Below are 24,252 nucleotides of genomic sequence, written 5' to 3' on the forward strand. Positions count from 1 at the left end.
TGTAAGGGGAAAATCCCAGTAGATTAGCGGTTTTGCACCAACGACCATGCCATGGTCAAAGTCACCTAAATCAGTTTAAATGAGTCACTTAAATGAACTTCAGCAGGCTGTCTTGACCATGCCTACATGCCTAAATGAACAGAGTTGCAGCAATGTGGTTGTGTACCTAATAAATTGACCAGTTAGTGTATATGTGAAATATTTTGAAACCAAAATCTCATCGAGACGAAATTAACAGTGGATGAGTTTGTTTATGCAGAAGATTTTATCTCCATGTTCTGGCTATGATAGTCATAGCTCGTCTTTTTAATGTTAAGTGGGAAAAGGACTTTATCCCAGCCAATGTAAACAACATATGTTGTTTTCATATGCTTGACTAGAGTCTTAGTATCCCAAATAAAATTGGTATGCATGACATTTTGTTCTGTGTGTTGATGCTGTACCACCACTCTCCATCTGTCTCTGCCTGCAGGATGAGAAGGCTGAGGGCTTCATCAGCCTCCCTGAGTTCAGAATAGACCGAGCCATAGAGTGCAGACGGAAATTGTGAGTGTCTCTCACATGTCGCCAAAAATTACTAATCAAGCACATGTGCGCTCACCCACACAACGTGAGCGCGCACAAACCCACTGCGCACACGCAAAAACACTAATCAGTCCTTCTTCTCCCTGACTGACTGCAGTGCCTTCAAAGCCTGTCATCCGAAAATCAAGAGCTTCTTCTTCGCCACAGATTGTCTTGAGGAAATGAACAGGTGAGTTACTGTGAATATATACAAGTTTCTGAGCGTGTGTGGGGGGGTGTTTTGGGTTTGTTTCTTTAAATATGGACCAACGCCAGAGACAGGGGACGTCACGTGTCCTTTAATGAATATTTTAATGGAGTAAATCAAGTTTACACAGGGAACAACTCACCAACACAACTCTAAGCATGAATAAGGCATGAACTTGGCCCTCCTTTGTTAAATGCTCTTGTTTGTGTGTGTGTGTGCGTCGTGTGTGCTTGCAAGAGATAGATTGTAGAGATATATTTGCAGGAGTGCTATCTGATGAGCTCTAATTATCCACACCTCTCCTCAATGACATGGGGAGATAATTGGAAGAGAGTAATTAATCAGCTATATTTGACTTCCATACTTCATCTGGAGTGTTCCTGTGTGAAAGTGTTGTTTCACGCATTTTCTTGGGCATTATGTGTGAAAAGGTGGGTGTTAGCATTTTTCAGCACTTACAGTGAAGCTAAATTTAGATCCTGATTCTTCGTGGTGGTTCACAAAGTCCTAAAAGGTTTCTGTTTCCCTGTGGAATGCATCCATGTATCTGTCTTAACTGCAAATCTAATTCATGGTTGCTGGATGAGAGGCCAGTCTATCACAGGGCTAACCCAGTGGCAGACAACCATTTATTCCAGTATCCACACCTACTCGGGATTAAACACTGAAAACTAGCCAAGATAAAACCACATCAATAGAGACATTGTTCCTCAATATCTGAATGTTTTGTGAAACTTATTCCAAAGCTTTGAACATAGTGCATATCATAACAAATGGTTGGTGGCAAATGTGTTATTAAAAAGGGCTGAATAAAGCTTGGCGCTACATTTTTTTTTATCAAAGAAGAGGAAAATATTGGATTGTGAGGAACTATTTTTATATAAGGATTAATATGCGGTAGGTGTAAGTAATAGCTATATGAGCTATTAGCAGAAAAACAAAAAAAACAAAACATAAAAGCATAATTAACATGACTTCAACAACTGGTTAAAGAAGGCTTGTTTAAAATGTTTTAAAGTTTAGCATTTTTGCTGGTGATACCTTGTGTTTTGGTCCATTTTTGTTTTTAATTTAGATAGAAATCACCACATTTACATGAGAGCATTAAGCTATCAGCTAACGCTAGCAAGTCGCTTAGCATCTGCAGACTGAATGGGTGCTTTGCTCCGACAGATACTTGCTAATTAGTGCTAACATACTGTACAACTGTGCTATAAAAACAAATAAACTAGGATTTCATTTATACACACAAAAACAAAAACACATAAAACACTTTTTTTTTTAAATGGAGATTGAACATGCTATTAGCACAGTTAACCATGTATAAAGCCATTATTTGTCAGAAAATTAAAAAGCACAGGTCCAGTTCAGTGACCTTGCTACAGTGACACCTAGCAGCAAAAATATCAATAACTTTAAGGCATTTTTTCTGTAAATATTGAAAATAAAAGTGTATGGATATTTATTTACCTTTGAAGTATGCCCCAAGTGGCCACTCCAGTAACTGCAGGGGTTGCTGCTTTTTTTGTTCATGAGGTTTTTTTGTTTTTAATTTAAAAATGTAATGCGTGTGTCATTTTCTGTTGGAGGCCCTACTTACTGTAGTTTGCAAGAACAGGAAACCTGTCAAAGTTGGAGACTATTCTTAGTCACAACTTTATTATTATGTGACTGTAGAGAGACACGGGACAAGGTGGGATCTGTTTGGAGACAGACAGGAGCGTGGAGGCAGACAGCGTCGGAGACTCACTCTTCAGAGAGAATGGCTGTTTTTCTCTCTTGTCTTTCTCTATTTCTGCCTCATTAATCATCTCAAAGCCTTTCTCCTCTCTTTGGGGGGGATAGAGTCAGTTAGACAGACATCAGCTGTTAAGAGAAACAACTTAAATTATTTAGAGTGAAAGTTTTTTTATTCATCATCTACCATTTACCAAGTATAACCCATCCTTCCTTCTCATCATCTTGTCTACACGTATTCTCATCTATCCTTTGATGCCTTGCTTCGCTTGTTTCCTGTAGGTGGATGAACCGGCTGGGTCTAGCTGCTATTGGATACACACCAGATGATAAGGTGCCTCGCCCTGATGAAGGTGAGGTGGATGGGCTAGACAAGAAAGGATTCCCTCAAACTTTGTGTGTGTGTGTGTATAACTAGCACAATTTTGTATGTGCATGTGTATTTATCGTCACGTCAGACTATTGGAGTGAGAGCGATCAAGATGACGTCGATGGCTCGATGACACTCAAACAGGAGGGACCCTCATCCCTCTGTGATACTTACCATCGCACACCATCGGTAAGTAACACACTCAACTACACTCCTTTGCAATGTTTCATTCTGATAGAATATTTGATTCTTAAAAGCCCCACAGTTTTCCGATCTGCGTAGACCAGAGCTCGGCATTAATAAAACATCAGAGTGTGAGCCTAACGGCTTCTGTAAGCAGCCAAGACCATCACTTCTCTGTGTTCTGCTGCCAGAACTTGTACTTAGTCTGACCTCTAGGTGGCGACATGCACATGCTCATTACATCACTGCTCTGATGTTACTCAGAGAATTAAAATCCAGTGGTACTGGTGTCATTAATATCTCAGCTGAGCCACACAATGCTCATGTCAGTCATTCTTGGATTACTCCTCAGCCATCTCATTGCTTTTTTATTCTCATCTTTTTCTCTCTTTCTCTCCTTCTCCTGTCCTCTCTCCACCCTTGCACACCTCCTCCTCCTCCTCGTCTTGCGGGTCACTGTTTCCTTGTATCTGTGCTCACCTTTCACTCTTCACCACTTTTATCTATCCCTGCTCACTTCTCTTACTCTTGATCCGTTCAGACTAACCTCCTCCACAGTTATGACCAGTTGCCCCGCTCAGTGAGCTCCATGAGCCTCATGCGCTCCACTCCATCCCCACTCCCCCCACCGATGAGTGCCTCCACCTCCCCCATTCCTCCACAGATGGTCTCTTCCACCTCCCCTCTCCCTCCACAGGTTAATTCTTCTAGCCCCTTCCCGGAGCCTAAGCATGGTCGGCATTTCTCCAGCGAGTCCACACACTCCCACTCCTCTGCCGAGGACCAGCGTGGAGACGGCATGGGCATGGGCACAGGCACAGGCAGCACCAGTACCCACTCATCCGGCTGCCGCTCTTCCCATCGTGAACGACGCTCCTGGCAGGACCTCATTGAGACCCCTCTGACCAGCGCAGGGCTGCACTTCCTCCAGACAGCACCGGGGGAGAGTGAGTATGGCGGCTTAATGGGGAGCATGGCTGGAGAAATGGGGTTCTACGGAGGGCTGGGCAGACAGGGCATGTCCCCCGAGAGACGCAGGCAGGCCACGCTGCCCGTACGGAGACACCACGCCGCAGAGAGGGACAGAGAACGGGACGGGCCCTTCCCTCTGGAGCGGGGGCCGTACACACATAGCCACACACACAGGCGCTCCCACAAGCAGCGGAGCCAGAGTCTCCCCAGGAACAGGGACCCGATGCCAGGAAAGCTGCTGCACACCTCTGCTCACATGGAGGAGAGGAGTGAAGACGAGGAGGCAGAAGAGCAGGCTGCAGATATGCTTGAGGGTGAGGAGGGTAAGAAAGTTACAGGGTTAATATTTTCCTAGTGTTATATGAGTTAGACAAAATATTAATGTCATGTATTTAAGTTAAAGTAAAAAAAGCTCTTTATAATACAGCCCACGACTAAGACTAGAATTAAATGTAATTTCACTTTATGTTTTCTGAATAATACAGTTATATTTATCTAAAGTAATTGGGTAACAATTCAGCTATTTATAGCAACTATTCACAGGAAATAAAGAAGTAATGATGATAAAGAAATAACTATATTGTAAGGAACTTTAAGTAGTGCATAACCTCTGAGTATTTTATAGGAATTGAGACACAAAATGATGTAAAATTGATCAAGTTTACTGTGTTGTTTTGTATATAACTATTAATCTTAGTCCTGTGTTTGTTTTTATCCTCCCACCCATATTTACATAGGTCAAAATATGTAGTAAACGTCAGCTCAGTCATTAACAATAAGAAGAATAAGAATAACTTTATTGATCCCAGAGGGAAATTAATATGTCTGGCTCAGATTAATTTAATGATTAGTATGCAATCACTGACTTTTCAGGCTTTAAAAAAGCCCAGTTTTCTAACAGTGTTCAATACAGTCAACTATGAAATGAATATAAGCTGTCATGTGATCATTGTCAGATACAAAAATGTAAAAAAAATTCTATAATATTATATAATAATATTTCTCTAATATTCCCATTTCTACTAAACAAACAAAAAATATTTTAAACTTTAAAACTTAATTTAAACTTCTGCTTTGAATCTATGTAGAGCCCAGAACAGTCTGCAGTGGTTCTAAGTGTATATACACCTATCATGGGCATGAATCTCATGGTTTTGGGCTTTAAATGATTTCTTTAAACTCTTCTTTTTCCAGGATCAAATGATTGTGCAGCAACATCTTTAAAAAATTTTAAAAAACAAGAACTGGGAACAAGTTTGAGTGTATTTTCTAATCCACAGAAAGTCAAAAGTATACATGTAGGGTCAAATAAATATGTACACCTATGTGCTAGCAGGTGGTGCTGTAATCTGCTTATTGTATCCAGGCAGCTCTTGCCTAAACCACTGAGAATTCCCAGTTTTATGAATGCATCTAAATAGACTCTTTCCTGTTGTGTGACACATGTGAAACTATTTATACTGCTCTTAGTATTACTTGTGCCAGTGATCAGAGTTAACTAATTCTCTTTACTTCACCGTTTATTTATTTTGTAAAGACAAAACAGTGTCACATTAGTATAAAGTTATCCAAATCTAGACATGGGACAAAAACATTTCAGTTAACTTCTGAAAACCCCCCCAAAGAAAACAAGAATATCTCTGAGGAGCGTGGGATGACATGCAACTTTGTTTGCTAGTTTTTCTTCTAACTGTCAGTTGTACATGATCGGTCTGACTCTCACCGCTCGTCTCGTTAGATCTGCGGGAGCTGAGAGTGGAGAGCAGAGAGAGGAGGGTGTCTGAGGGACGGGAGCGGCGAGTTTCAGAGTGCCGCGAGCCCGAGCCGCTGGATGGGCTAGAGCAGCTCTATCGGGCCCTGGAGCAAGCCAACGTGACAGCTTTAGGAGACCCTAGACCATGTAGCAGGCAGGAGCTTCGACGCTGTTTCATCCAGAGAGCCAGGGACCCCCTGCTCAACGACAGGCTGCACCGGGTCCGAGCCCTCCGTAGCACCTTGAAGGTATCATTAACAACTTCTGTCACAAACGCAACAAAGATTTGACATGTTTTAAAACTTTCTAATACCCGTAAACCCATAACTCCCTTAGTCACGTGTCCCCTTAGTGTGTCATTTCATGGAAATGTTGCTGAAAAACAAACAATACTTCCCCTTCTTACATCATAAGTATGCTGTACCTCTCCTGGCGTATTATGGAATGCATTAATCTTGCCTTTTCACATCGTTATTTTTTAACGTCTTTATTTATTAATTGATGCACAACAACTTGATGAATTTTAAATAAAGATGGACCCAAAATAAGATGGCGCCTGTTAAAAGTCTGTGAAGGTTCTCAGTCATCCAGGTCGTCGTAGTCTAAGGAGCTTGGAAAGAAAAGTGTTTGGACTTCTTTAAGTTGCTTGAAGACGTTTCCCCTCTCATCCGAGAAGCTTCTTCAGTTCCAGGGTCAAATAGAGGAGAGTCCCAGATTTAAGCCCTGTGGGAGTGTCCCCCAAAGAGGGACAATGGACCCCCACGGGACAAGACTCGGCTGTCCATCTGCATCTAAAGGACAAAGGTCACTCTTTCGAGGATGCCAATGTTCACATTATGGACAGAGAGGACAGATGGTTTGAAAAAGCGAGTGAAAGAAGCCATTTATGTCCACTGTGAGCGACCATCTTTGAACAGACGCGGTGGTTTACGACACCAACTGTCTGCCATCTATAATCCAGTTCTGAGATCCCTTCCCAGACGCCTTAACGCCCACTCACATCCTGGGCCATCTGACCTCAGGAAATCACATGATAGGGCGGGGCAAGGTTTCACAATGAGCTCACCCGAAACCCTGGCTGCTTGTGACCCACACCCGTTTTCACACCTTGGCTCATGTGATTAGGTAGAGGATCATTAGGGGGTCCATTGTCCCTCTTGGGGGGGAACTCCCACAGGGCTTAAATCTGGGACTTTCCACCATTTGACCCTAGAACTGAAGAAGCTTCTATGCTTCGTGCTATGTGAATAAAACTGAATTGAATTGAATTGAAAAAAAAAATGTAAAAAAGCAAGATTTCCCCACTTTATAATACGGCCCACACTCCGAAAAGTACAGCATACTTACGATGCAAGATGGGGAAATAATGTTTTTCTGTAAAATTACCATAGAATTACATACTTACACTATACTTAAAATTACAGTGTAAGTACAATTTTCTTGGCTGACATGTTACCCCTTTATTCTAGTGTCCGTATTTGCAGATAAATATACAGCAATTACATTATAGTTTCAACTGAAATACATTGAATTTCCATTTAATTACAGGGGAACTACATCCTTTATCACAGGGTGTATTATACGCGTTACCAGGTTGTTGTTGGTTTTTTTTACACAAAAAAACAACGTGAGGATTTAATGCGGTAATGCTTTTCTCCTACAGGCCAAAGAGTCGGAGCTAGCAGTGATCTGTTCCCTCCTGGAGGACCCTGGCCTGTGCTCCCAAACCTTCAGAGAATGGAAGCAGTGGCACAGCGAGCTCTACTCAGACATCTGCCAGCTCAGCCCCGGCACCAACGGCCAGGATGACCTCTCCCCGCTGGCCGCACCTCTCATGACCCACACGCACTCCTTCATCGAGACCCACGTGTGAGAAAGAGACGAGAAGCGAAGGCTGAACTGACACGCACACGCAAACACACACGCGCGCGCAGTAACACGGAGCTTTACATTAGCTAACCCTCTGTCCTGGTCACGACTCTGAGCATGCACACACACACACACACACACACACACACACACACACATTGTAAGATGTGTAAATATCATAGAGGGAACAGTCTGAGACCTGCGTGTATGAACTTTTGATAATCCCGAGGACCCCACAGGGTGCCAATTGCATGCCTGAACAGAAAACATTAATCTTCCTTTGTCTATGGATCTCAGCATAAACACCACACGCTTGTCAAGCAAAACGGGGGAAAAAAACAGACTTTTTAACACAAATGTTTTCTTTTATATTCTCTAGGTTTTTCTTTTGCTTTTTTCTGCTTTATTTTAGGGGTAAGGGGGAGCTATGTAGCAGCAATACAGAGGAAAACCCTTTTCACCACAGCACTGTACTTTTGTACTGATGAACTTTGCACCCAGAGCCACCAGTTCTCCCCCTTTCTCTCTGTGTTTTTTTTCCTCTTGCGTATCTTTTTGAGTTACAGGGACCTCACTGTTATTTCAGGCTGATCTCACGGGACAGTGCGGGGAAAGTAAAGTGTGAGACTGTGAGAGGTAGCCAGCAATGTCGGTTTATCAGCGAGAACCCCTTTGCGCTGGCCGGATTCATGTGCTGAAGGAGGCTCCTCTGAACGAGTGCAGTTCTGTTGGCATCTTCTCTTCCTCTCGTTTCTCTCCATCACCTTCTCTTTTCTTAGCGACTTCTTTCTCTAGTCCTCAAAGACTTGTGTATATGTGTATACTGCTGTGTATACTGATGTAAATGTTTGCGTTCCACTACCACTGTGATAGGCTTCTAGAGGTAGCGGAGGGAAGACAGAGAGTATGTATTTGTGCGGGTGCAAAACAAGTTTATTACTATTACTTTTTTTTGGTTTCTTTCGTAGTTTTTTTTCCTTAAACCGTGAATGCAAGAGCTTAGAGAGTTCTTTTTCAGTCACTCACTACAACGAATGCACTTTCTATATCTCTATATCTCATCGGCTGCATCACAGGGTCTACGTGTCATCGGCCTCATTACCATTGCTGTTCAAATATCAGGTAAAAGCATTTGCCGTCTCATTTTCTAAAGATTTGTGTACAGTCTACAAATATATTTAAACATAGAAGACTATATAAAATCTATTTACGTTTTGTGTCATAGAAATAATGTAAAGTATGATGTATTCTATGCCAAGGTTCTGCAGTGTCCCCCTCTTCACTCTGTAGATGCAGGGTGTTTAGCAGTCGAACAAATAGGATGCGACCGACAGCCGTCGCTGATGGTCTTTACTGGTTTACATCACGGCTGACCATTCTCTGGGTGGTGCGTTGCATGAGACAAAGGCCTGGGACTGATTTGAATGGACAGGGTAAAATACTGTGGATCATTTGTGTTCCTTTTTTTGTTCCTTCTCACAATTGCAAGGTAATTAGACTCGTAGCGCATGATAGATGCAAAAGTACCATTGAAGGATGACTTTTTCTTTATGTGCTCGTAGCTTTCAAGTCTTTGTTTTTCATTCTGCAGTGTTTAGAGACACGTACTGTACCATGAGAGTTAAGGGAGGTTTTTCCTTCTCCTTTAGCATCCAAGAAGCAGGTTATAATTTGATGTTTGGCTTACATAGAAGACCGACCTGCATCCTAAAGAAGCTTCTGACACCTCACTCCAAGTGACATCACTGCAGTTGCTTCCAAAGTGAAAGCTAATTTGACATTCCCTCTAAGCATATGGTTGATACTGGGCAGTCATAACCTCTGCACTAAACGGTCTGTAATGTCTGTGAAACCGGGATGAATCATTTCATCCGCAATATCAGGCCAAGGACTCAACGGTGCCCCCCAGTGTCGAGGACTCCGAGAGACACGTGTAGCACCTGCTGCATCCAGCACTGTCTGTACTTAGTCTTCATATTTTACTGTTGTTCTTCTTCATGAGTTTTCATCATGTCACACTGTAGTGAAATATCAAACGTGCCCCAGAGATATAGCTCATGTTATTTGCCTGTTATTTCTTTATTTTTGTTTTTTTGCTAGTTTGTTTTTTAATGATTAATTTGAGAGTAACACAAAGAAACTCAATGATGCAAGCACTTTCCCTGTGCCTCCCAATCCTCTCTTTGGCAACGAAAGGACTGACTATTTCCACACACAGGCACGCACACACACACAGACACACACGCGCAGCTGTAGAAGAGTTACAATACAGTTTTAGTCTGCAGACCTCTCTCTGTTTGTCATCTGTAGTGTTGGTCTTCTTTCTCCAACCGCTGCTCTGACATACTGTAGATTAAAGGAGTTCTGAGAGTTTTCATTTGTAGGCACCGACTGTGTTATTCCTCCCGAATCTTTTTGTGTGTGTAAACCTGCAGAAACAGGCCGAAAAGGGAGATTCCACTGTGTGTTCTTTCAGGGGTGTACACCTCATGGTACATTGCACAGGTGTGTAAGATGTAAGTTGCACTGCGACATTAAAAAAAAGGAACATATTGCTCTTTTTCAAGGATAATATTAGCTTACTGTTATTCTGTACATTAAAATGACTAAAGACGATATTAAAAAAAGAAAGAAAATTACATTTATTCTTCCTAAAGTAGCCTTTTTTGGTTTCATATATATGAATATATATTACAGAAAATACAGATTGTAAACCTAAGTTGTTAAACTTTGACTTCAATAAACTGAATCCTCTGCACTATGGCCGGTTAATGTGTGCCTTTCCTCTGATTTATTGGAAGAGTTTTGCTGTGTCTTCTAGTTAATAACAGTTTCAAGTTAAGGGCAGGAAGCCTATAGCATGCTGTGCAACCCGTGCCATCCATCTATCCATCTTTTTCAGTTTACAATGTGGTGGGCAAATGCTTTGTTTCCAGGCGGTCACTTGGCTTTCACTCTCTGCACTCTTTTAAAGACAATCTTTATTCTGGATTCATCTCTTGGGGATCTATAGCCTTGCCGGGCGATCGTGGCTCAAGAGTTGGGAGTTCGCCTTGTAATCGGAAGGTTGCCGGTTCGAGCCCCGGCTTGGACAGTCTCGATCGTTGTGTCCTTGGGCAAGACACTTCACCTGTTACCTACCAGTGTCCGGCAGGCTTGCCTCTGTCAGTGCGCCCCAGGGTGTGTGTGTGTGAATGACTGGATGTGTAAAGTGCTTAGGGACTAGTAAAGTGCTATACAAATACAGGCCATTTACCATTTGTTGGGGCCTTACTATTGGAATGAGTATGTGCACCATTGCCTAAACAGATTCGGCATATAAATATAGAGAAGGTTTATTGATACTGGAAGCTTCCATTAGTAGTCTGCTTGTACTCTCAGTACTAACAAAACAGGTTTGAGCAGGCTTTGGTTGCCTGCAGGTAAATAGTAAATAGCAAAAGAAGGATGCTGTTGAAATGCAAGACATAATCAGCAGCTATTCCTGATGTATTTCCATTTGTAAACAATGTTGCAAACCTTAACTCAGATATCTAGTGGCTTCACCGGCAACCCAAAAATTCATTCCTAGACTGATACTGTTTCATCAAATCCAGTGCAACATGTGCACCTGTGCTGTTCTGGTGCAGAACTTTGTGTGTATAGGTTGATTTCTGACTGAACACATCTTAAAGCACAAAGTTAAGTAGTACTGTAAATGTTCTTATACATATTCACTTCATTAAAACTAAACTAAATGTGGAGAAATCCTGTGGTGCTGGAACATGTGGCCCCCTCAGGGTCGATGCTGGCAATGTCTCAGCAACATAAATAACAACTCATTTACATGTGAAACTGCGAGGAGGAGTTTATTTTTATTTTAATTACACGCATGCAAATGTACAAAAGCAAAGGTCAACTGTCCGCTCAGTGGGTGAGCAACATGTGGACTTACTTGACGAGTAGGATAGCACAGCCGAGCTGCAATACCCACTTCAGCCCATTAGGTGGCAGTAGCCGACCGCGGGGTTTTTTGGGCTAGAACGAAGCTGTAACCAACAGAAGAAGGGGGAGAGCGCTGTCATGGCGGCCAAGGTGAATGCATGTCATTTTGTCTTCAGCAAAGTTTTTAGCTTTTATTACAACGACTTTTCAATGAAAGTGTAGACTGTGTGTTGACGTCAAGTGCCCCGCAGCTGCTAATGTTTACTTGTTCTGGTTGTCACATCTCAGGCGTTGTTACGCTGCACGAAAAAGCTTTGCTAGCTATGTGTGCTGCGCTAGCTTCGCTGAATGACTCCTAAAAAAGAATACACGGAGGAAGGTTTTAGCAGAGGTTGCATCTTTAAAAGTGTGTAACAGCTGTTTAACCTTAATAACTGTCAGCCCTGCCTTTGTTAGCTTTCTAGAGCCGCATTAAGCTACAACACAAACACAGTCGGTAAGAGTAACGCTTAATGTCAGTTAGCTTAACTAGTTCGAAACAGTTGTACACACAAAACAAAGGGAATAAGCTCAGGATGTATACTTAGAAGTTCATTAATGCAGTATAAATAAATATTTGAAAGACTGGAAAAGCGATGCTTTGAAATATATGGTGGTATTGTTGTAATTAATAATATAATATATATATATATATATATATATAATAATTCTTCCACTGAAAGTCCACGAAGTAAGCTGTGATAGTGATGTGGTGTTGACACACTGACTAAAACTACAGTGTACGTTCCCCCTCCTGCCAGGTGGTAATGGTGGCCGTCCCGACTGTGCTGGGAATAGCCTCCCTCCGTGTGTACTCTGTGAATGAAGCGCCCGCTGATGGGCTGGTTACTCGAGAAAAGGTGTGTATTCATGATTTGTATGGGATATTGCCATTCATAGCCATAATAACACACCAACTCTCTACCTCCCTTTCCCCAGCTCAACATCTACAACCCGGTGTTGCAGTCTGCTCAGAGTAAGTTTGTCCCAGAGAGTCCAGGGGTCATCGAGGGTGGAGTGACTACAGCCAGAGAGACAGTACTACCATTTGTGCACGCTGTAAAGGTATTCACGTTTTTCCCCCCTTTGTGTACATGTAAAGCTGCATGTAGGGAAAAAATCTCATTCACATTCACTGTCAAGTACTGATGTAGCTCATGCTTTCACATCCTCTTCTGCACTTTTAACACGAGCAGGTGGTGGAAACGTGTTTATATTTAAACATATGACAGCTAAAATGCACCAGAGAACTCTTATCTTGCACCTGCGAATTTAGTTGACACCACTATCTTTTTGCTGCTCATTGTGGTTTACAGAGCACGATCCCACATGCTGCAAGTGCTCAGTGCAGGAAGGATTCTTGCAGGTTTAGGAGTTAGACAGGAAACTTCATGCAGTTTAACTGAAGTTAAACTGCATGAAGTTTGCTGCAAGAAGATTTGACAGTTTGATTCTGTGAAACACGGGTTGTTGGGTGGGGGTGAGCAGTTAGCACTGACTCACATGTATCTGTTTCAGTGTTGCTTAAACAGGCATGTTCTTGATGAACTTTTGTAGTGGTTTCAGTTTAGTCTTCTGTTCCCTGCAGGGTGCCTGTATCTCTGTGAAAAGGGGAAGTATTGATCTTTATCATGCTGGAGAAGGTTAGTAAACACCAGAATCAAACAACAGTCTTAGTTACATTGCACCTAAATATAAAATTTCAATAATAATAAGACATTTAATGTTTTCAACATGTCACACATTTACTAAGTAAATATATTTCAAGGGGTGCTATTGATGTGAAATTCTCACCAGGTGTCTGTAACAACCCATCCATTTCACACAAGCAAAGAAATCAAACCACAGATGTCCATAAATTATGTGTAATAGCGAGAAATGACACAGGGAAAAGTATCAAACGCATGAAAAGGGAGGTGCAAAAAGTCGTGGAAAGTCATGACAGTGGCTTAAATCAATCCTGCCACTTGTGCAAAGTGCAAATTAATATTAGCTGGTTCTTCACCAACTGATGGCCTATAAGATGGGGTCTCATTACTAAGGTGTAAAACCAATGAGCTCTCTCAAGGCTGTTGCAAAACATACCGAAGAATTCCTAAACTAGTGAAGGTTCCAGTGAGCAAAGTGGAAAGAACATCATGTTACCATAAACCGACCATGACCAGGTGCCTCCTGCAAGATTTCAGACAGAGGAGTGAAAAGAATTATCAGAAGAGTTGTCTGAGAGTCAAGCAGCACTAGAGGCGCTGCATATCACCCCCAAAACGCCATACCAACAGTGAAGTTTGATACTGTGTGTACAATACTTTCTCCCTGTGTGATTTCTCATTATTACACATAACTTTATGTATGGGCATCTTTGGTTTGATATTGTGGCATTTGTGGATTAGAAGGGTTATTTCACACATCTGGTCAGAATTTCATGTAAATAGCACCTTTAGAAACATATTTAATTTGTGATGTATTCAGTACTTCAGTCTTACCCACAGTAAGACATTAGAGGAAGAGAGTGATCTATTTAAAGTTTTTTTTTTTTTTAGTTGCAGTTTAATGGTTTAGTGATACAGTTCACACCTTTTCTTTAAAGGAAGCTGAATGTATTTTTGTCAGCATCTTGATTTCTGTTATCTGCTTCTCAGATTTATACTATTACCTGAAGGACCCTCCTCCTGGTTTTCTGCCCAGATTTGGCACCATCACCGTGGCTGGCCTGCTTGGCATGTTCTTGGCACGGAAAGGTAACTCGACCTGACAAACAGTTTAGGCCTGCAAGAAACGTTTTAATCAGTTTCTCATATTAAATAAAGGAAAATGTTTGAAAGAGTGTTGGTCTAAGTGTGAATGGTTGTCTCTCTGTGTTAGCCCTGCAATATACAGGTGACCTTTCCATTGTGCCATATTACAGGTGGGATAGGCTCCAGCCCCATGTGACCCAGTAAAAGCATTGCATACGACTATAACAAACGTAGCATACGCAAGAACTGCACATAGAGCAAGTTTAGTAAGCTTAGAAATACATTAATGAATAAGTAACTCACAAGACATCAAAACAATTCCCTTTTTTAGAAATCAGTCTAGAAAAATTAAAGATGAAAATCCTGAAAAACAAGTGCAATTTGTTGAATATGTCTCAATAAACATGCATTGCTGTATGTGCAATGTTTTGAAACTCATCAGCAAAACTCGACTCCTGTTCTGTCGCTGCGTCACAACAACAGTGTATTTGTTCTACAAACTGCATTTATTAAGGACACTTCTTATACTTATCGTCCAGTGGGCTTGACACTTTGGCAGGCTCTGACCTCTGACCTCTGGGCTGTGTGTTTTAACAGTCCCAGAATGTTAAGATGCGACACCAGCTCTGCTTGTGAGGATCACAGCACTTTACGTTCTTTCTTAGACCATTTAATATTTTTCTTTGTTTTGCAGAACATAGAAAAAAACATATAAAGTCATTTCAGAAAGACACGAATTAGTTTTACGCTCTCAGACTGTCTCAGAAGAAAGTTTCATTTCAGTCACACAGGAAATAAAGTATTACAACTTCTGCTTAATGTATTCATGGGATGAACATTTTAGATATTTTCTACACTTCTCACAATGCATGTGAACTTGCACAGAGATATGCATTGTTTCTTAACAAGAACACCTGTTCCCTTTTTTGTTTTGTTTTTTAAAATGCACATACGCTCCAGATTTATTTATGTGTATTTAATCTTATCGTGACCTTTTCATGTGGGGCGATCGTGGCTCAAAAGTTTATTTTTTATTTAACCTTTATTTAACCAGGAATGTCCCGTTGAGATCAAAAACCTCTTTTTCAAGGGAGTCCTGGCCAAGAGGCAGCACATTTCCAAACAAATACATACGAACAAACAAAGTTAAAAAATTACACAAAACAATTACACATTATTGAGGCAGTCTGTAGGCCTTTGAGTTTAGTTTTAAAAACATTTAAAGACAACAGTTCAGTCAGTTTCCAGTCTTTCTGTAACAGGTTCCACGAAAAAGGCGCAGAGTGGACAAAGGCTTTCTTACCCAACTCCGTGCGGACAAGGGGAACAGACAGCAGCAGCTGATCATTTGAACACAAGGAGTAAGAACCACTATTTGTCCTTGTGACCAAAGTACAAATATAAGGAGGCAGCAATCCAAGCATAGCTTTGTAAATAAAAGTGTACCAATACCCCTGTCTTCTAATGGCCAAAGAAGGCCATTTTACTCTTAAGTACAAGTCACAGTGATGGGTCAGATATCTACAGTTGGTAATAAACCTCAAGGAAGCATGATACATCGTGTCCAACATTAGAAGACATGAAGAAGAAGCGTTCATATACAGAATGTCACCATAATCTAACACAGATAAAAAGGTTGCAGTGACAAGACGTTTTTTTACTGCAAAAGAAAAGCACTGTTTATTACGGAAGAAAAAACGAAGTTTAAGTCTCAGTTTCTTTACAAGTCTCTCTATATGTGGTTTAAAGGTGAAGGAGTCATCAATCCAAGTTGGGAGTTCGCCTTGTAATTGGAAGGTTGCCGGTTCGAGCCCCGGCTCGGACAGTCTCGGTCGTTGTGTCCTTGGGCAAGACACTTCACCTACCGCCTACTGGTGTTGGCCAGAAGGGCCGATGGCATGATATGGCAGCCTCGCTTCTGTCAGTCTGCCACAGGGCAGCTGTGGCTACAACTTTAGCTTGCCTCCACCAGTGTGTGAATGTGAGAGTGAATGTGTGTGTGAATGGGTGGATGACTGGGTGTGTAAAGCGCTTTGGGGTCCCTAAGGGGGGGACTAGTAAAAGCGCTATACAAATACAGGCCATTTACCATTCATGTACGAGATAACACTGTGATTATCAGGATTTAGACACCACAGCCAGTGAAGCTGAAGTACCCCTCATCATCTCATCATCTCATCATCGATTGCCCAAAGTTTACCACAAGAAACAAGAAGTTTCTGAGGAAGTTTCACTTTTCTCAGTACATTGTCTTCCTCACTCTTTCTTCCTATCACCATAGAGTCATTTAACGTGCATGAAAATGTTAATGTCTTTAAGTTAACCTGGGCATTGTGTTGGCCAAAATGTGCTGCAACACACTATGTGAGCATGACCTTTCTGGATATAGCAGTTTAGTAGCTGGCCTCCAGGACTTAACCTCTGCCCACTTGTATTGATCGCTGCCTTGCTTTGCAAAATGTTTTATTTCAGGCTCTCGTTTCAAGAGGTTAGCGGTCCCGCTGGGCCTGATGAGCGCAGGAGCATCAGTGTGCTACCCTGCACAAGCAGTGGCAGTGTTAAAGGTAACGCTGCTTCCTCAAGCACGGATATCTTGTTAATTCGCTGTATAAATGTTAATATTTTCCTAGTTTAATTCGAGCGTTGTCTTTTGTCCTCCGAAGGTGACGGGAAAGAAGGTTTACGCTGCAGGGCAGTGGAGCCGTGCTGCAGCGTCTTCACTGCTCGCCTCCGCGGAGCCGGTTGCCAAAGAGACTGCTGCTTCACAGCCACAGGTTAACAGACTTTTAAGCGAACTGTTTTTAAGCAGAAAGACTTATAAAGCTGTTTTACTGTGTGACTAAAACCTAAACAGCAGTTCAGCTCATGTAACTTGCTTTCCACTCGGTGCCTGTCCCTTCTCTACATGTGTTGCTTACTGACAGAGAAAAAATCCCTTTTGTGTGGTAAATAGGTTATATTCCATTTCCTTTCCTACACATTGCCTTTCATAACTGTTAGTGGAGTTTTACTCTTTGTGCCTCACATGTGATTCAGGCACATTTTGTGAAAATCTAAAATTTTATTACTTAAATATTCAAGAAAATTGTACATTTTAATTACGCACCATTAAAGAGGATTTTTTAATTGTTTTTTAGTCAGCTATAGCGGCAAATCTAGAGCCTCCAGCGGCTGAAGAAACCTCACAGCCCAGCTCCACTACAGACACCTCAGCCCAGAGCTCTACAATCTCAGACACAGAGGTGAAATCGGCTGATCCTATCTCTGATGAGCCCATTGTTGCTGTCATAACAGAGGAAGAGTCATCCGTAACAGCCACAGAAATATCCCCCAACCAGGCCCCCACAGAGACCAGCACAGGTATTATCAGTATTGATCCCTGTCGTCTTGTTTCTCTGTCTCCGTCTCTTCATTTCACACACAATCACACAGAGACTTATATCGACAGTGGTGGTTTAATTCCCGCTCTTTCTGGCTCTGTTGGCAAATTCTCCGCCAGTAGAAAAAGTGTCTGCGCCTCCCTCAGAGGAGCTGCTGGCCCCTGTTGAAAGCGAAGAAGCCTCGGATAGAAAACAAGCCTCCGGGGACGTATCCACGGACACGAGCCCATCTGAGCCTGCAAGCTCAGGACCGGAAACAATAAAGGCCGTTCCAGTCGAGTCGGCATCTTCCTCTGAAGAAACATCTACTCCAGAGGCTTCCAGTGAGGCCACAGGTACCAAAAATAGTTCATGTCAAAGAGCGAAAGGTTGATAAGTAAATAAAATAAGAAGAAATGATAACCTAAACAGAGGACCTATGCTTTAATCATCACTCCGCTGCTCTTACTCTACACTTAACGTGTGCCGCTAACCTTTTACATTTCCTCTACCCTGAAATGTCAATTAGTCGAGTCAGATAGCATGGAGGAGTTGCTGCTTTTAATGAGACACCAGTCGCCACACTCACACCAACACAAAACCGTTACTGGTTGTACTTTAACACTTTCTGCACATGTACCTTTGCTCTTGTTTGGGTGTTTACAGTAGACCAGCACAAACAAATGTTTTTTTTCTTTTTAAGCCCGCAGACAAACATAGTGAGCCTTCACTTCCTGATGCTCGCACATTCGACCTCTTCTAAGAAAGATGTGGTTACCTAAATGTGGGGACCTAAACGTTGTGGGTCTTGTGTTCTACATAGTTGTTGTTATTATTATGATTATCACTGCTACCTGGGACTTGGATTCTGTTGTCACTGTAGTACGTTCAGGTTTACTTCCTAACATGATATAAATCTGTATTAGTTTTCAGTTTAACTCTTCACATCTCATCCTTCAGCACAGCTTACTTATCCTTTCGGTACATCTGTACAGCAGTTTGACATACTGAGGATTGACTCACTCTGCACAAACTGTGTGATGTGAAAGAAAAGAGAGGAATGTGATGTAACATCTCACAGCACTCGGTATGTGGAATATGCATTTTAAAAAGAATCGCAGGGCTTTAGTTACAGTCTGCTCAGCCTGGCTTTAAGTTGAACCGAAAGATAGTTTTACCAAGAAGTGATATCATATTGCATAATACAGTTTTCTCCAGTGAAATCACAGTAAGAGGATGTGTTTGGGATGCTTTTTCCTTCAAGAAAATACATTTCCCGTTCCATGTTGCTGCAGATCTTCTTCCACAAAGCAGCAACTGGAGCTCCTTGTAAATGTTTAAAGGAGGTTGCCGTCCCAGTAGGTTGACTGGGAGCTGACATGTGGGTGAAACTGCTCTAAAACTGACAGAATGTATGTACGCAGTGATCTCTGCTTTGTCTCTGCGTATAAATTCTTTAACATGAGTTGCTCATAGTAACACAGGCTGTGCCAAACTATACCACATTATACTTTTCAGTATTTCTGCTAGATTTTAACTCAATGTTTCCATTTAGCTGGTAAAAGTTTAGCTGTGTCTCCCATCCCTTTTCTTCCAGAGGTCAGAGGTTCTTTCCATGAACCAAGTGCGGAAAAAGTCACTCTAGCTGTTTGATTTTGTTAAACACTCAGTTTGTTCATAAGATTTTCCAAATCTTTGTACCGCAGTGCTCAAAGGATTACTATGTAAACACAGAGTTTTGATTTATTTGTACTTTTTGAGAACCAACGCATCCAAATCACTTGGAATTCAGGCGATTTTAGGAAGAAACATCACGTTTTTCTGCACGTTTGGTTGTTGCGCTGAACATAAAGATCGACAGAAACCTGCGACTTTCACCCGGCAACTGTTAATGTTTTCATCTGTTAATAAAAGTGAATTCTACAAATCTAACTCTTATTTATGTGCTTTGCATTTCTCTTGCTGCCCTGCAGAGGGCTCCAGTTTCAAGCCCGACCCTTCTCTCATGGACTTCGGCCAGTCCAGCCCTGAGGATGAAGACCTGTACAGCACACGAAGCTGAGAGACTGCAGCCAGCCACAGGAGAAGCCTCATTCCCACACACACTGCCATCTCATATCTCACTCTAATTGACAAACGCTCTGTATCATTATGCGTTGTAAATAGGCCATTTTGCAAGCAATCGCAGTTAGAAAGACTTTAATCAACATTTCCATTCTCATTTCGTCTGCCCACATCAGCTTTTTCCACAGAAAACATCCCAGTACATTTGCATTGCAGCAGCGAGGCCGTGAATCTGGGCACACATAACTGAATCAGTTTGCGTAGGACAGAAAACTGGAATAAAAAACAAACAAAAAAAACCACCCACTACTATTTACAAGCTTTTATACCCCAAATGGCAGATTGTGAAATTTTCTGTGTCATTTAACAAATACTGGCTTTTTGTGCTCCAACTTTCACAGTCATGAATGCAGCGTGCTTTTATTTATTGTAATTTAGCCCAGTGTGTTGGTGAACTGAAAAATCTGCACATGTGCTCGTGGTGATTACAAGATGGACTAGTGCTGTTTCACTCGCTAACACAGGAAATTGTCCTCACTTGTTAATTATGGAACTCAAATAAATCTATATTTTTCATGAATTCATGTTGGGTCATGTCTGCTACTGATTACAGCACTTCCAGCACGTAGCATCAACAGAATTTCACTCAAACCCCGAGTTGTCATATAATGAGCAACTAAACATGAGGAATCATCTGAGCCGCATGAACCAGAGTTATCTTTGAAGGGAGACCATTAAAGTGGCCCCTTTCTATAGGAAGACGCTCCACATAGTGAGTCTTCATGCTACAATTAGTCCATGAGAAACAAAAACTTGTGCAAAAACCCATATGGTGCACACTCGCAGCTCTGTTCAAAGTATCTTACATTGAAGGGCACATTTAGTACATGCAAATCTGTATCAATGGATTTTCCATAATAAGCTTTGTTACAGTTTGTAGACATTATTAATTATAATCCATATATCAAAAACATTATGAAGATTGAATACTCTTAGATTTATATTTAAGAGTCAGGGGTGAGGAGCTCCAGGCCTCAAGGGCCGGTGTCCTGCAGGTTTTAGATCTCACCCTGGGTCAACACACCTGAATCTGATGATTAGTTCATTAGCAGGCCTCTGGAGAACTTCAAGACATGTTGAGGAGGTAATTTAGCCATTTAGATCAGCTGTGTTGGATCAACATCTAAAACCTGCAGGACACTGGCCCCTGAGGCCTGGAGTTCCCCCACCCCTGCACTACAATAATAGAAAACCCCAATGATCAGATGACTCCCCATAAGCAAGCACTTGGCAACAGTGGGAAGGAAAAACTCCCATTAAACAGGAGAGACCTCCTTCAGCAACAGGCTCAGGGAGGGACGGCCATGTGCTGCGACGGGTTGGGTGAGGGGACGGTTTCGACTAACACTTCTGCTCGTTCAGCAGAGTAAACATGTTTTGACTAGAACAAAACTGTCATCACACCTTCACATTTTCCACATGATGTGTAAATATCACGCAAATTATTTGGGTTCCTGATAACAATCAGCACGTTGATATGCATGAAATGTACTGCAATTCTTTCACACCCACTAAGACGAGATAATGAGCCCTGACTTTTCCTCCAGAACCACGTTTACATTTTTAATGTTTTGGTGTTTACGTGTGCTATGATTTACAGTAACAGACCTGTGTGGCTCCTAACAGCCACATGTCAGCCATTGAATCAAATGAAGTTGTAACAAGTCATACACTGGGTCATATAATCTAAAAGCTAATCCCTACTGATCGATGCTTTACAGAAACCAAGTTTCAATGGTGTTTTTAAAGTTGCAATAAAATCATAATGTAAGCACAGCACCCGAGCAATTATTATTCATGTGAATGATTATGCCGAGCAGTTTGAACAGCAAGCGTGCATTAATACCTTGTGTTCTCTGAAAAGTGATTTTTGTTTGTGTGCTTGCGTGTGTGTGTTTAGCTCGAGAATATTAACAGCCGAGCAGGAGCCAGCAGCCAATCAGGTGCGAAATCACAAATGAATAAATAGGCTCCTGGCTAGCAGCTGTGCAGACTGCAGGCTGACCCCCCTCGCACTCCGATCACGATGCTTTGTGTGCTCTCCCTGTGTGGCTGACACCTTTGTTTTCACCATTAACTGTTTTATATGCACTTTAGTGTTTTTATTGTTCGGGCACTGAAGCACCCTGAGGTACTGTATATTTTTAATTATTGATTTATTTGGTCATAGGCTTTACTGTAATTAGAAAAAGCTGCAAAGAGCTGGATAACTAAGGCTACCACTGCAAAGTCATAAGATCTCTCTTTTTTTCATGTTATTATTCTACTTTTGGATATTTCAGTGGTCATTTACATTTATTTATTATTTACATTTGCTATTATCGATCATTTAAGCCCTGATTTAGCAGATTTAGGTTTGACCCTGTCTCTTCGTTTCCAGTCCTGCAAACAGTTGTTTCCTCCGGTCTTGGTATTGTTGGAGATGATATCTTTTGTTGGTGCACATTTTTATGTTTAATCTTATGTTACATTTACTCCCAGGCAGAATACTCCCAGTTCTCCATTAGTGGATGGTTTTGCTTGTCCGGCTGAGATACAGCTTTTTTGTTGCCCCCTTTTCCTTTCCTCCCTTTGTTAGAAATCCAGTAACTGCAGTTACAGCAGATAAGCCACACCGGCTGTTGTAGGCTGCTTTAAATCACCTGTGTCACGTTTACACACACATACACAAAAAAAACAACATTCCCGGTGCCACATGTTTTTGCTTATTTCTGTATTTGTAAAGAGGGGCTGAGGTATCTGTTCACATCTTTATAGGCTTTTTACGGCCCCTTAGAGGAACTGGAGCTGGACCCCCGGACCTCATAAACTCTGCACGAGTCTGTCCAGAGTCACGACCCTTGGGATCCTCTGTGCCTGTGTGTATGTAGTGCGAGTCACAAGATGTCCGTACTTGCACGTTTTTCTTTCTGGAATATATGGAGAAGGGCGCTCATACGGGAACTTGGCTTCGTGTGGCATCAAAGCAACAGCTTGTGCTGCTGCTTTGAGTCACGGGAGCAAGAGACTTACTGACTGGAGGGAGTCTGTATTTTTTTAAAAAATATATAAATAAAATAAGTCTGACAGTTCCTCCAGGAACAACTGTAGCGACCAGCAGCATCAATAATAATAAAAAACCCATATGGAACATATTGATTCAGTTCAAAATAGACGTGACCAGAAAGAGTTGGGAATCGTGGAAATCAGAGAAATCCTTTCTTCTCACAGCTTGTTAGGGAAGGATGGACATCTTGTTGCCATAAGCTGTGCTCCCCAACACACACACACACACACACACACACACAGATGTGACTAAGTATAACTTCATCTGGCTTCCCTCAAGGGTCCCCTTCACATATAGGGTCCCCTTTCCTCACAGCATCCCACACGAACAGCGGCTACAGCCATGTTCTGAGAATTAATAAGAAGACTGGACTCTGGCATGTAGGCCAGAGTGCGCTCAGATCTGATTTTTTGACCAGCAGAGAGGAAATGGGGGGGGGACTACAACCCTGACCTCTCACCTTTCACCCCCATGAGCTGGATTTTCCACAGAGGACTTTATGGGGGTTATGGTTTGTGGTGGTTATCTTCTCAGGGTCTGTTCAGCAAGGGACACCTCCCCACCGTCTCCACCACCAGCAAATAAACACATATCACATTTATCAGCAAAAAACCATAAACACAAGAGTCATGGAAGCTGTGCATGTTTACTGAAGCACAACTTCCTCTTCTGATTATGCAAGCCAGCATGTGTTCGCAGTACATGTTTTTCCTGCAAGTGTGGGATTAAATCAGATGGTAGCAATTTAGCCCGCTGAAGAGCAACAAACTGGTTTTAGCAGAGTTTGGCACGTTTTTCAGGCTGCTGATATCAGCTGTAGTTTTTTTTCCTTTTATCCTTACAGCTGTTAATAGCATTTTATTTAATGAGCGCCAAGGAAACAGAAAGCAGAAAGACCTGGAAAACGACGCTAGTGGAATAATAATGATGATAATAATAATGAATTAAATGTTGTGCTTTTAATCCAGGCTAAAATGAACTGTGAAAGAAAATAATTAGCTGGGAGAATGATGTCCAGCAGTAGTTTGCGAGGTGAGCCGAGGTTTGATGCCCTCTGCTCCGTTGCTCTCCTTATCTGGTGCCTGACTGTGCAGACACACACACACAGCCTCCCGCTCTCCCACACATGCTCGGTCTCACTCAGCCCGAGTGAATGTGTGATTTGGGGATTTTTGAGCGTGCAGCAGACGCTGCCTCGTTTTAACGTGCAATCACCGCCTTGAAGAGTGAATTCACCGCGAGCCGCTTTAATTGATTGTCTGCAGATAGGATGCTGTGTGATTGCCTTTCCAATTGTTGACAAAGGTCAAAGAAAACATTCTGTGTGTGTGTGTGTGTGTGTGTGTGTGTGTGTGTGTGTGTGTGTGTG

The 24,252-nt window shown here is 42.0% G+C and overlaps 2 protein-coding genes across 7 annotated transcripts in view; both read left to right on the plus strand.

Annotated features, from left to right (window-relative positions):
* The window catches only part of LOC146392081 (connector enhancer of kinase suppressor of ras 2), a 64,177-nt gene extending 53,749 nt beyond the window's left edge, over positions 1-10,428 (plus strand). For 3 of the 5 annotated variants that reach the window (XM_084941165.1, XM_084941137.1, XM_084941156.1), the window contains 7 exons: positions 473-546; positions 683-754; positions 2,792-2,862; positions 2,968-3,068; positions 3,760-4,357; positions 5,773-6,035; positions 7,451-10,428. In XM_084941165.1, the coding sequence (XP_084797291.1) occupies positions 473-546; positions 683-754; positions 2,792-2,862; positions 2,968-3,068; positions 3,760-4,357; positions 5,773-6,035; positions 7,451-7,660 (1,389 nt within the window). In that variant the 3' untranslated portion in view covers positions 7,661-10,428. Of the gene's footprint in view, positions 1-472; positions 547-682; positions 755-2,791; positions 2,863-2,967; positions 3,069-3,603; positions 4,358-5,772; positions 6,036-7,450 lie in introns of all 5 variants that reach the window. The other 2 variants (XM_084941131.1, XM_084941147.1) reach the window with 2 other exon arrangements.
* Positions 10,429-11,120: 692 nt separating this feature from the next.
* Positions 11,121-20,361, plus strand: apool (apolipoprotein O-like). 2 transcript variants are annotated; one of them, XM_084941211.1, is made up of 10 exons: positions 11,121-11,730; positions 12,381-12,479; positions 12,559-12,684; positions 13,208-13,262; positions 14,259-14,357; positions 16,827-16,918; positions 17,018-17,128; positions 17,492-17,714; positions 17,857-18,069; positions 19,687-20,361. In XM_084941211.1, exons 1-10 carry the CDS (start codon positions 11,719-11,721, stop codon positions 19,773-19,775), a joined length of 1,119 nt encoding a protein of 372 aa, XP_084797337.1. In that variant the 5' UTR covers positions 11,121-11,718; the 3' UTR covers positions 19,776-20,361. The 2 variants fall into 2 exon arrangements, with proteins under 2 accessions (XP_084797337.1, XP_084797330.1); XM_084941204.1 differs by having other exon boundaries at positions 11,122-11,730; positions 17,854-18,069.
* Positions 20,362-24,252: the final 3,891 nt, after the last annotated feature.

This window comes from Perissodus microlepis, chromosome 2 (assembly GCF_051167445.1).
Source record: "Perissodus microlepis isolate ML-2025 ecotype Zambia chromosome 2, ASM5116744v1, whole genome shotgun sequence".
NCBI classification, from domain to species: Eukaryota; Metazoa; Chordata; class Actinopteri; order Cichliformes; family Cichlidae; genus Perissodus; species Perissodus microlepis.

Coding starts and splice junctions, on each gene's coding strand:
- apool (XM_084941204.1), top strand. Junction 13,263..14,258: donor TCTTTATCATGCTGGAGAAG/GTTAGTAAACAC, acceptor TCTGCTTCTCAG/ATTTATACTATTACCTGAAG. Junction 14,358..16,826: donor CATGTTCTTGGCACGGAAAG/GTAACTCGACCT, acceptor GTTTTATTTCAG/GCTCTCGTTTCAAGAGGTTA.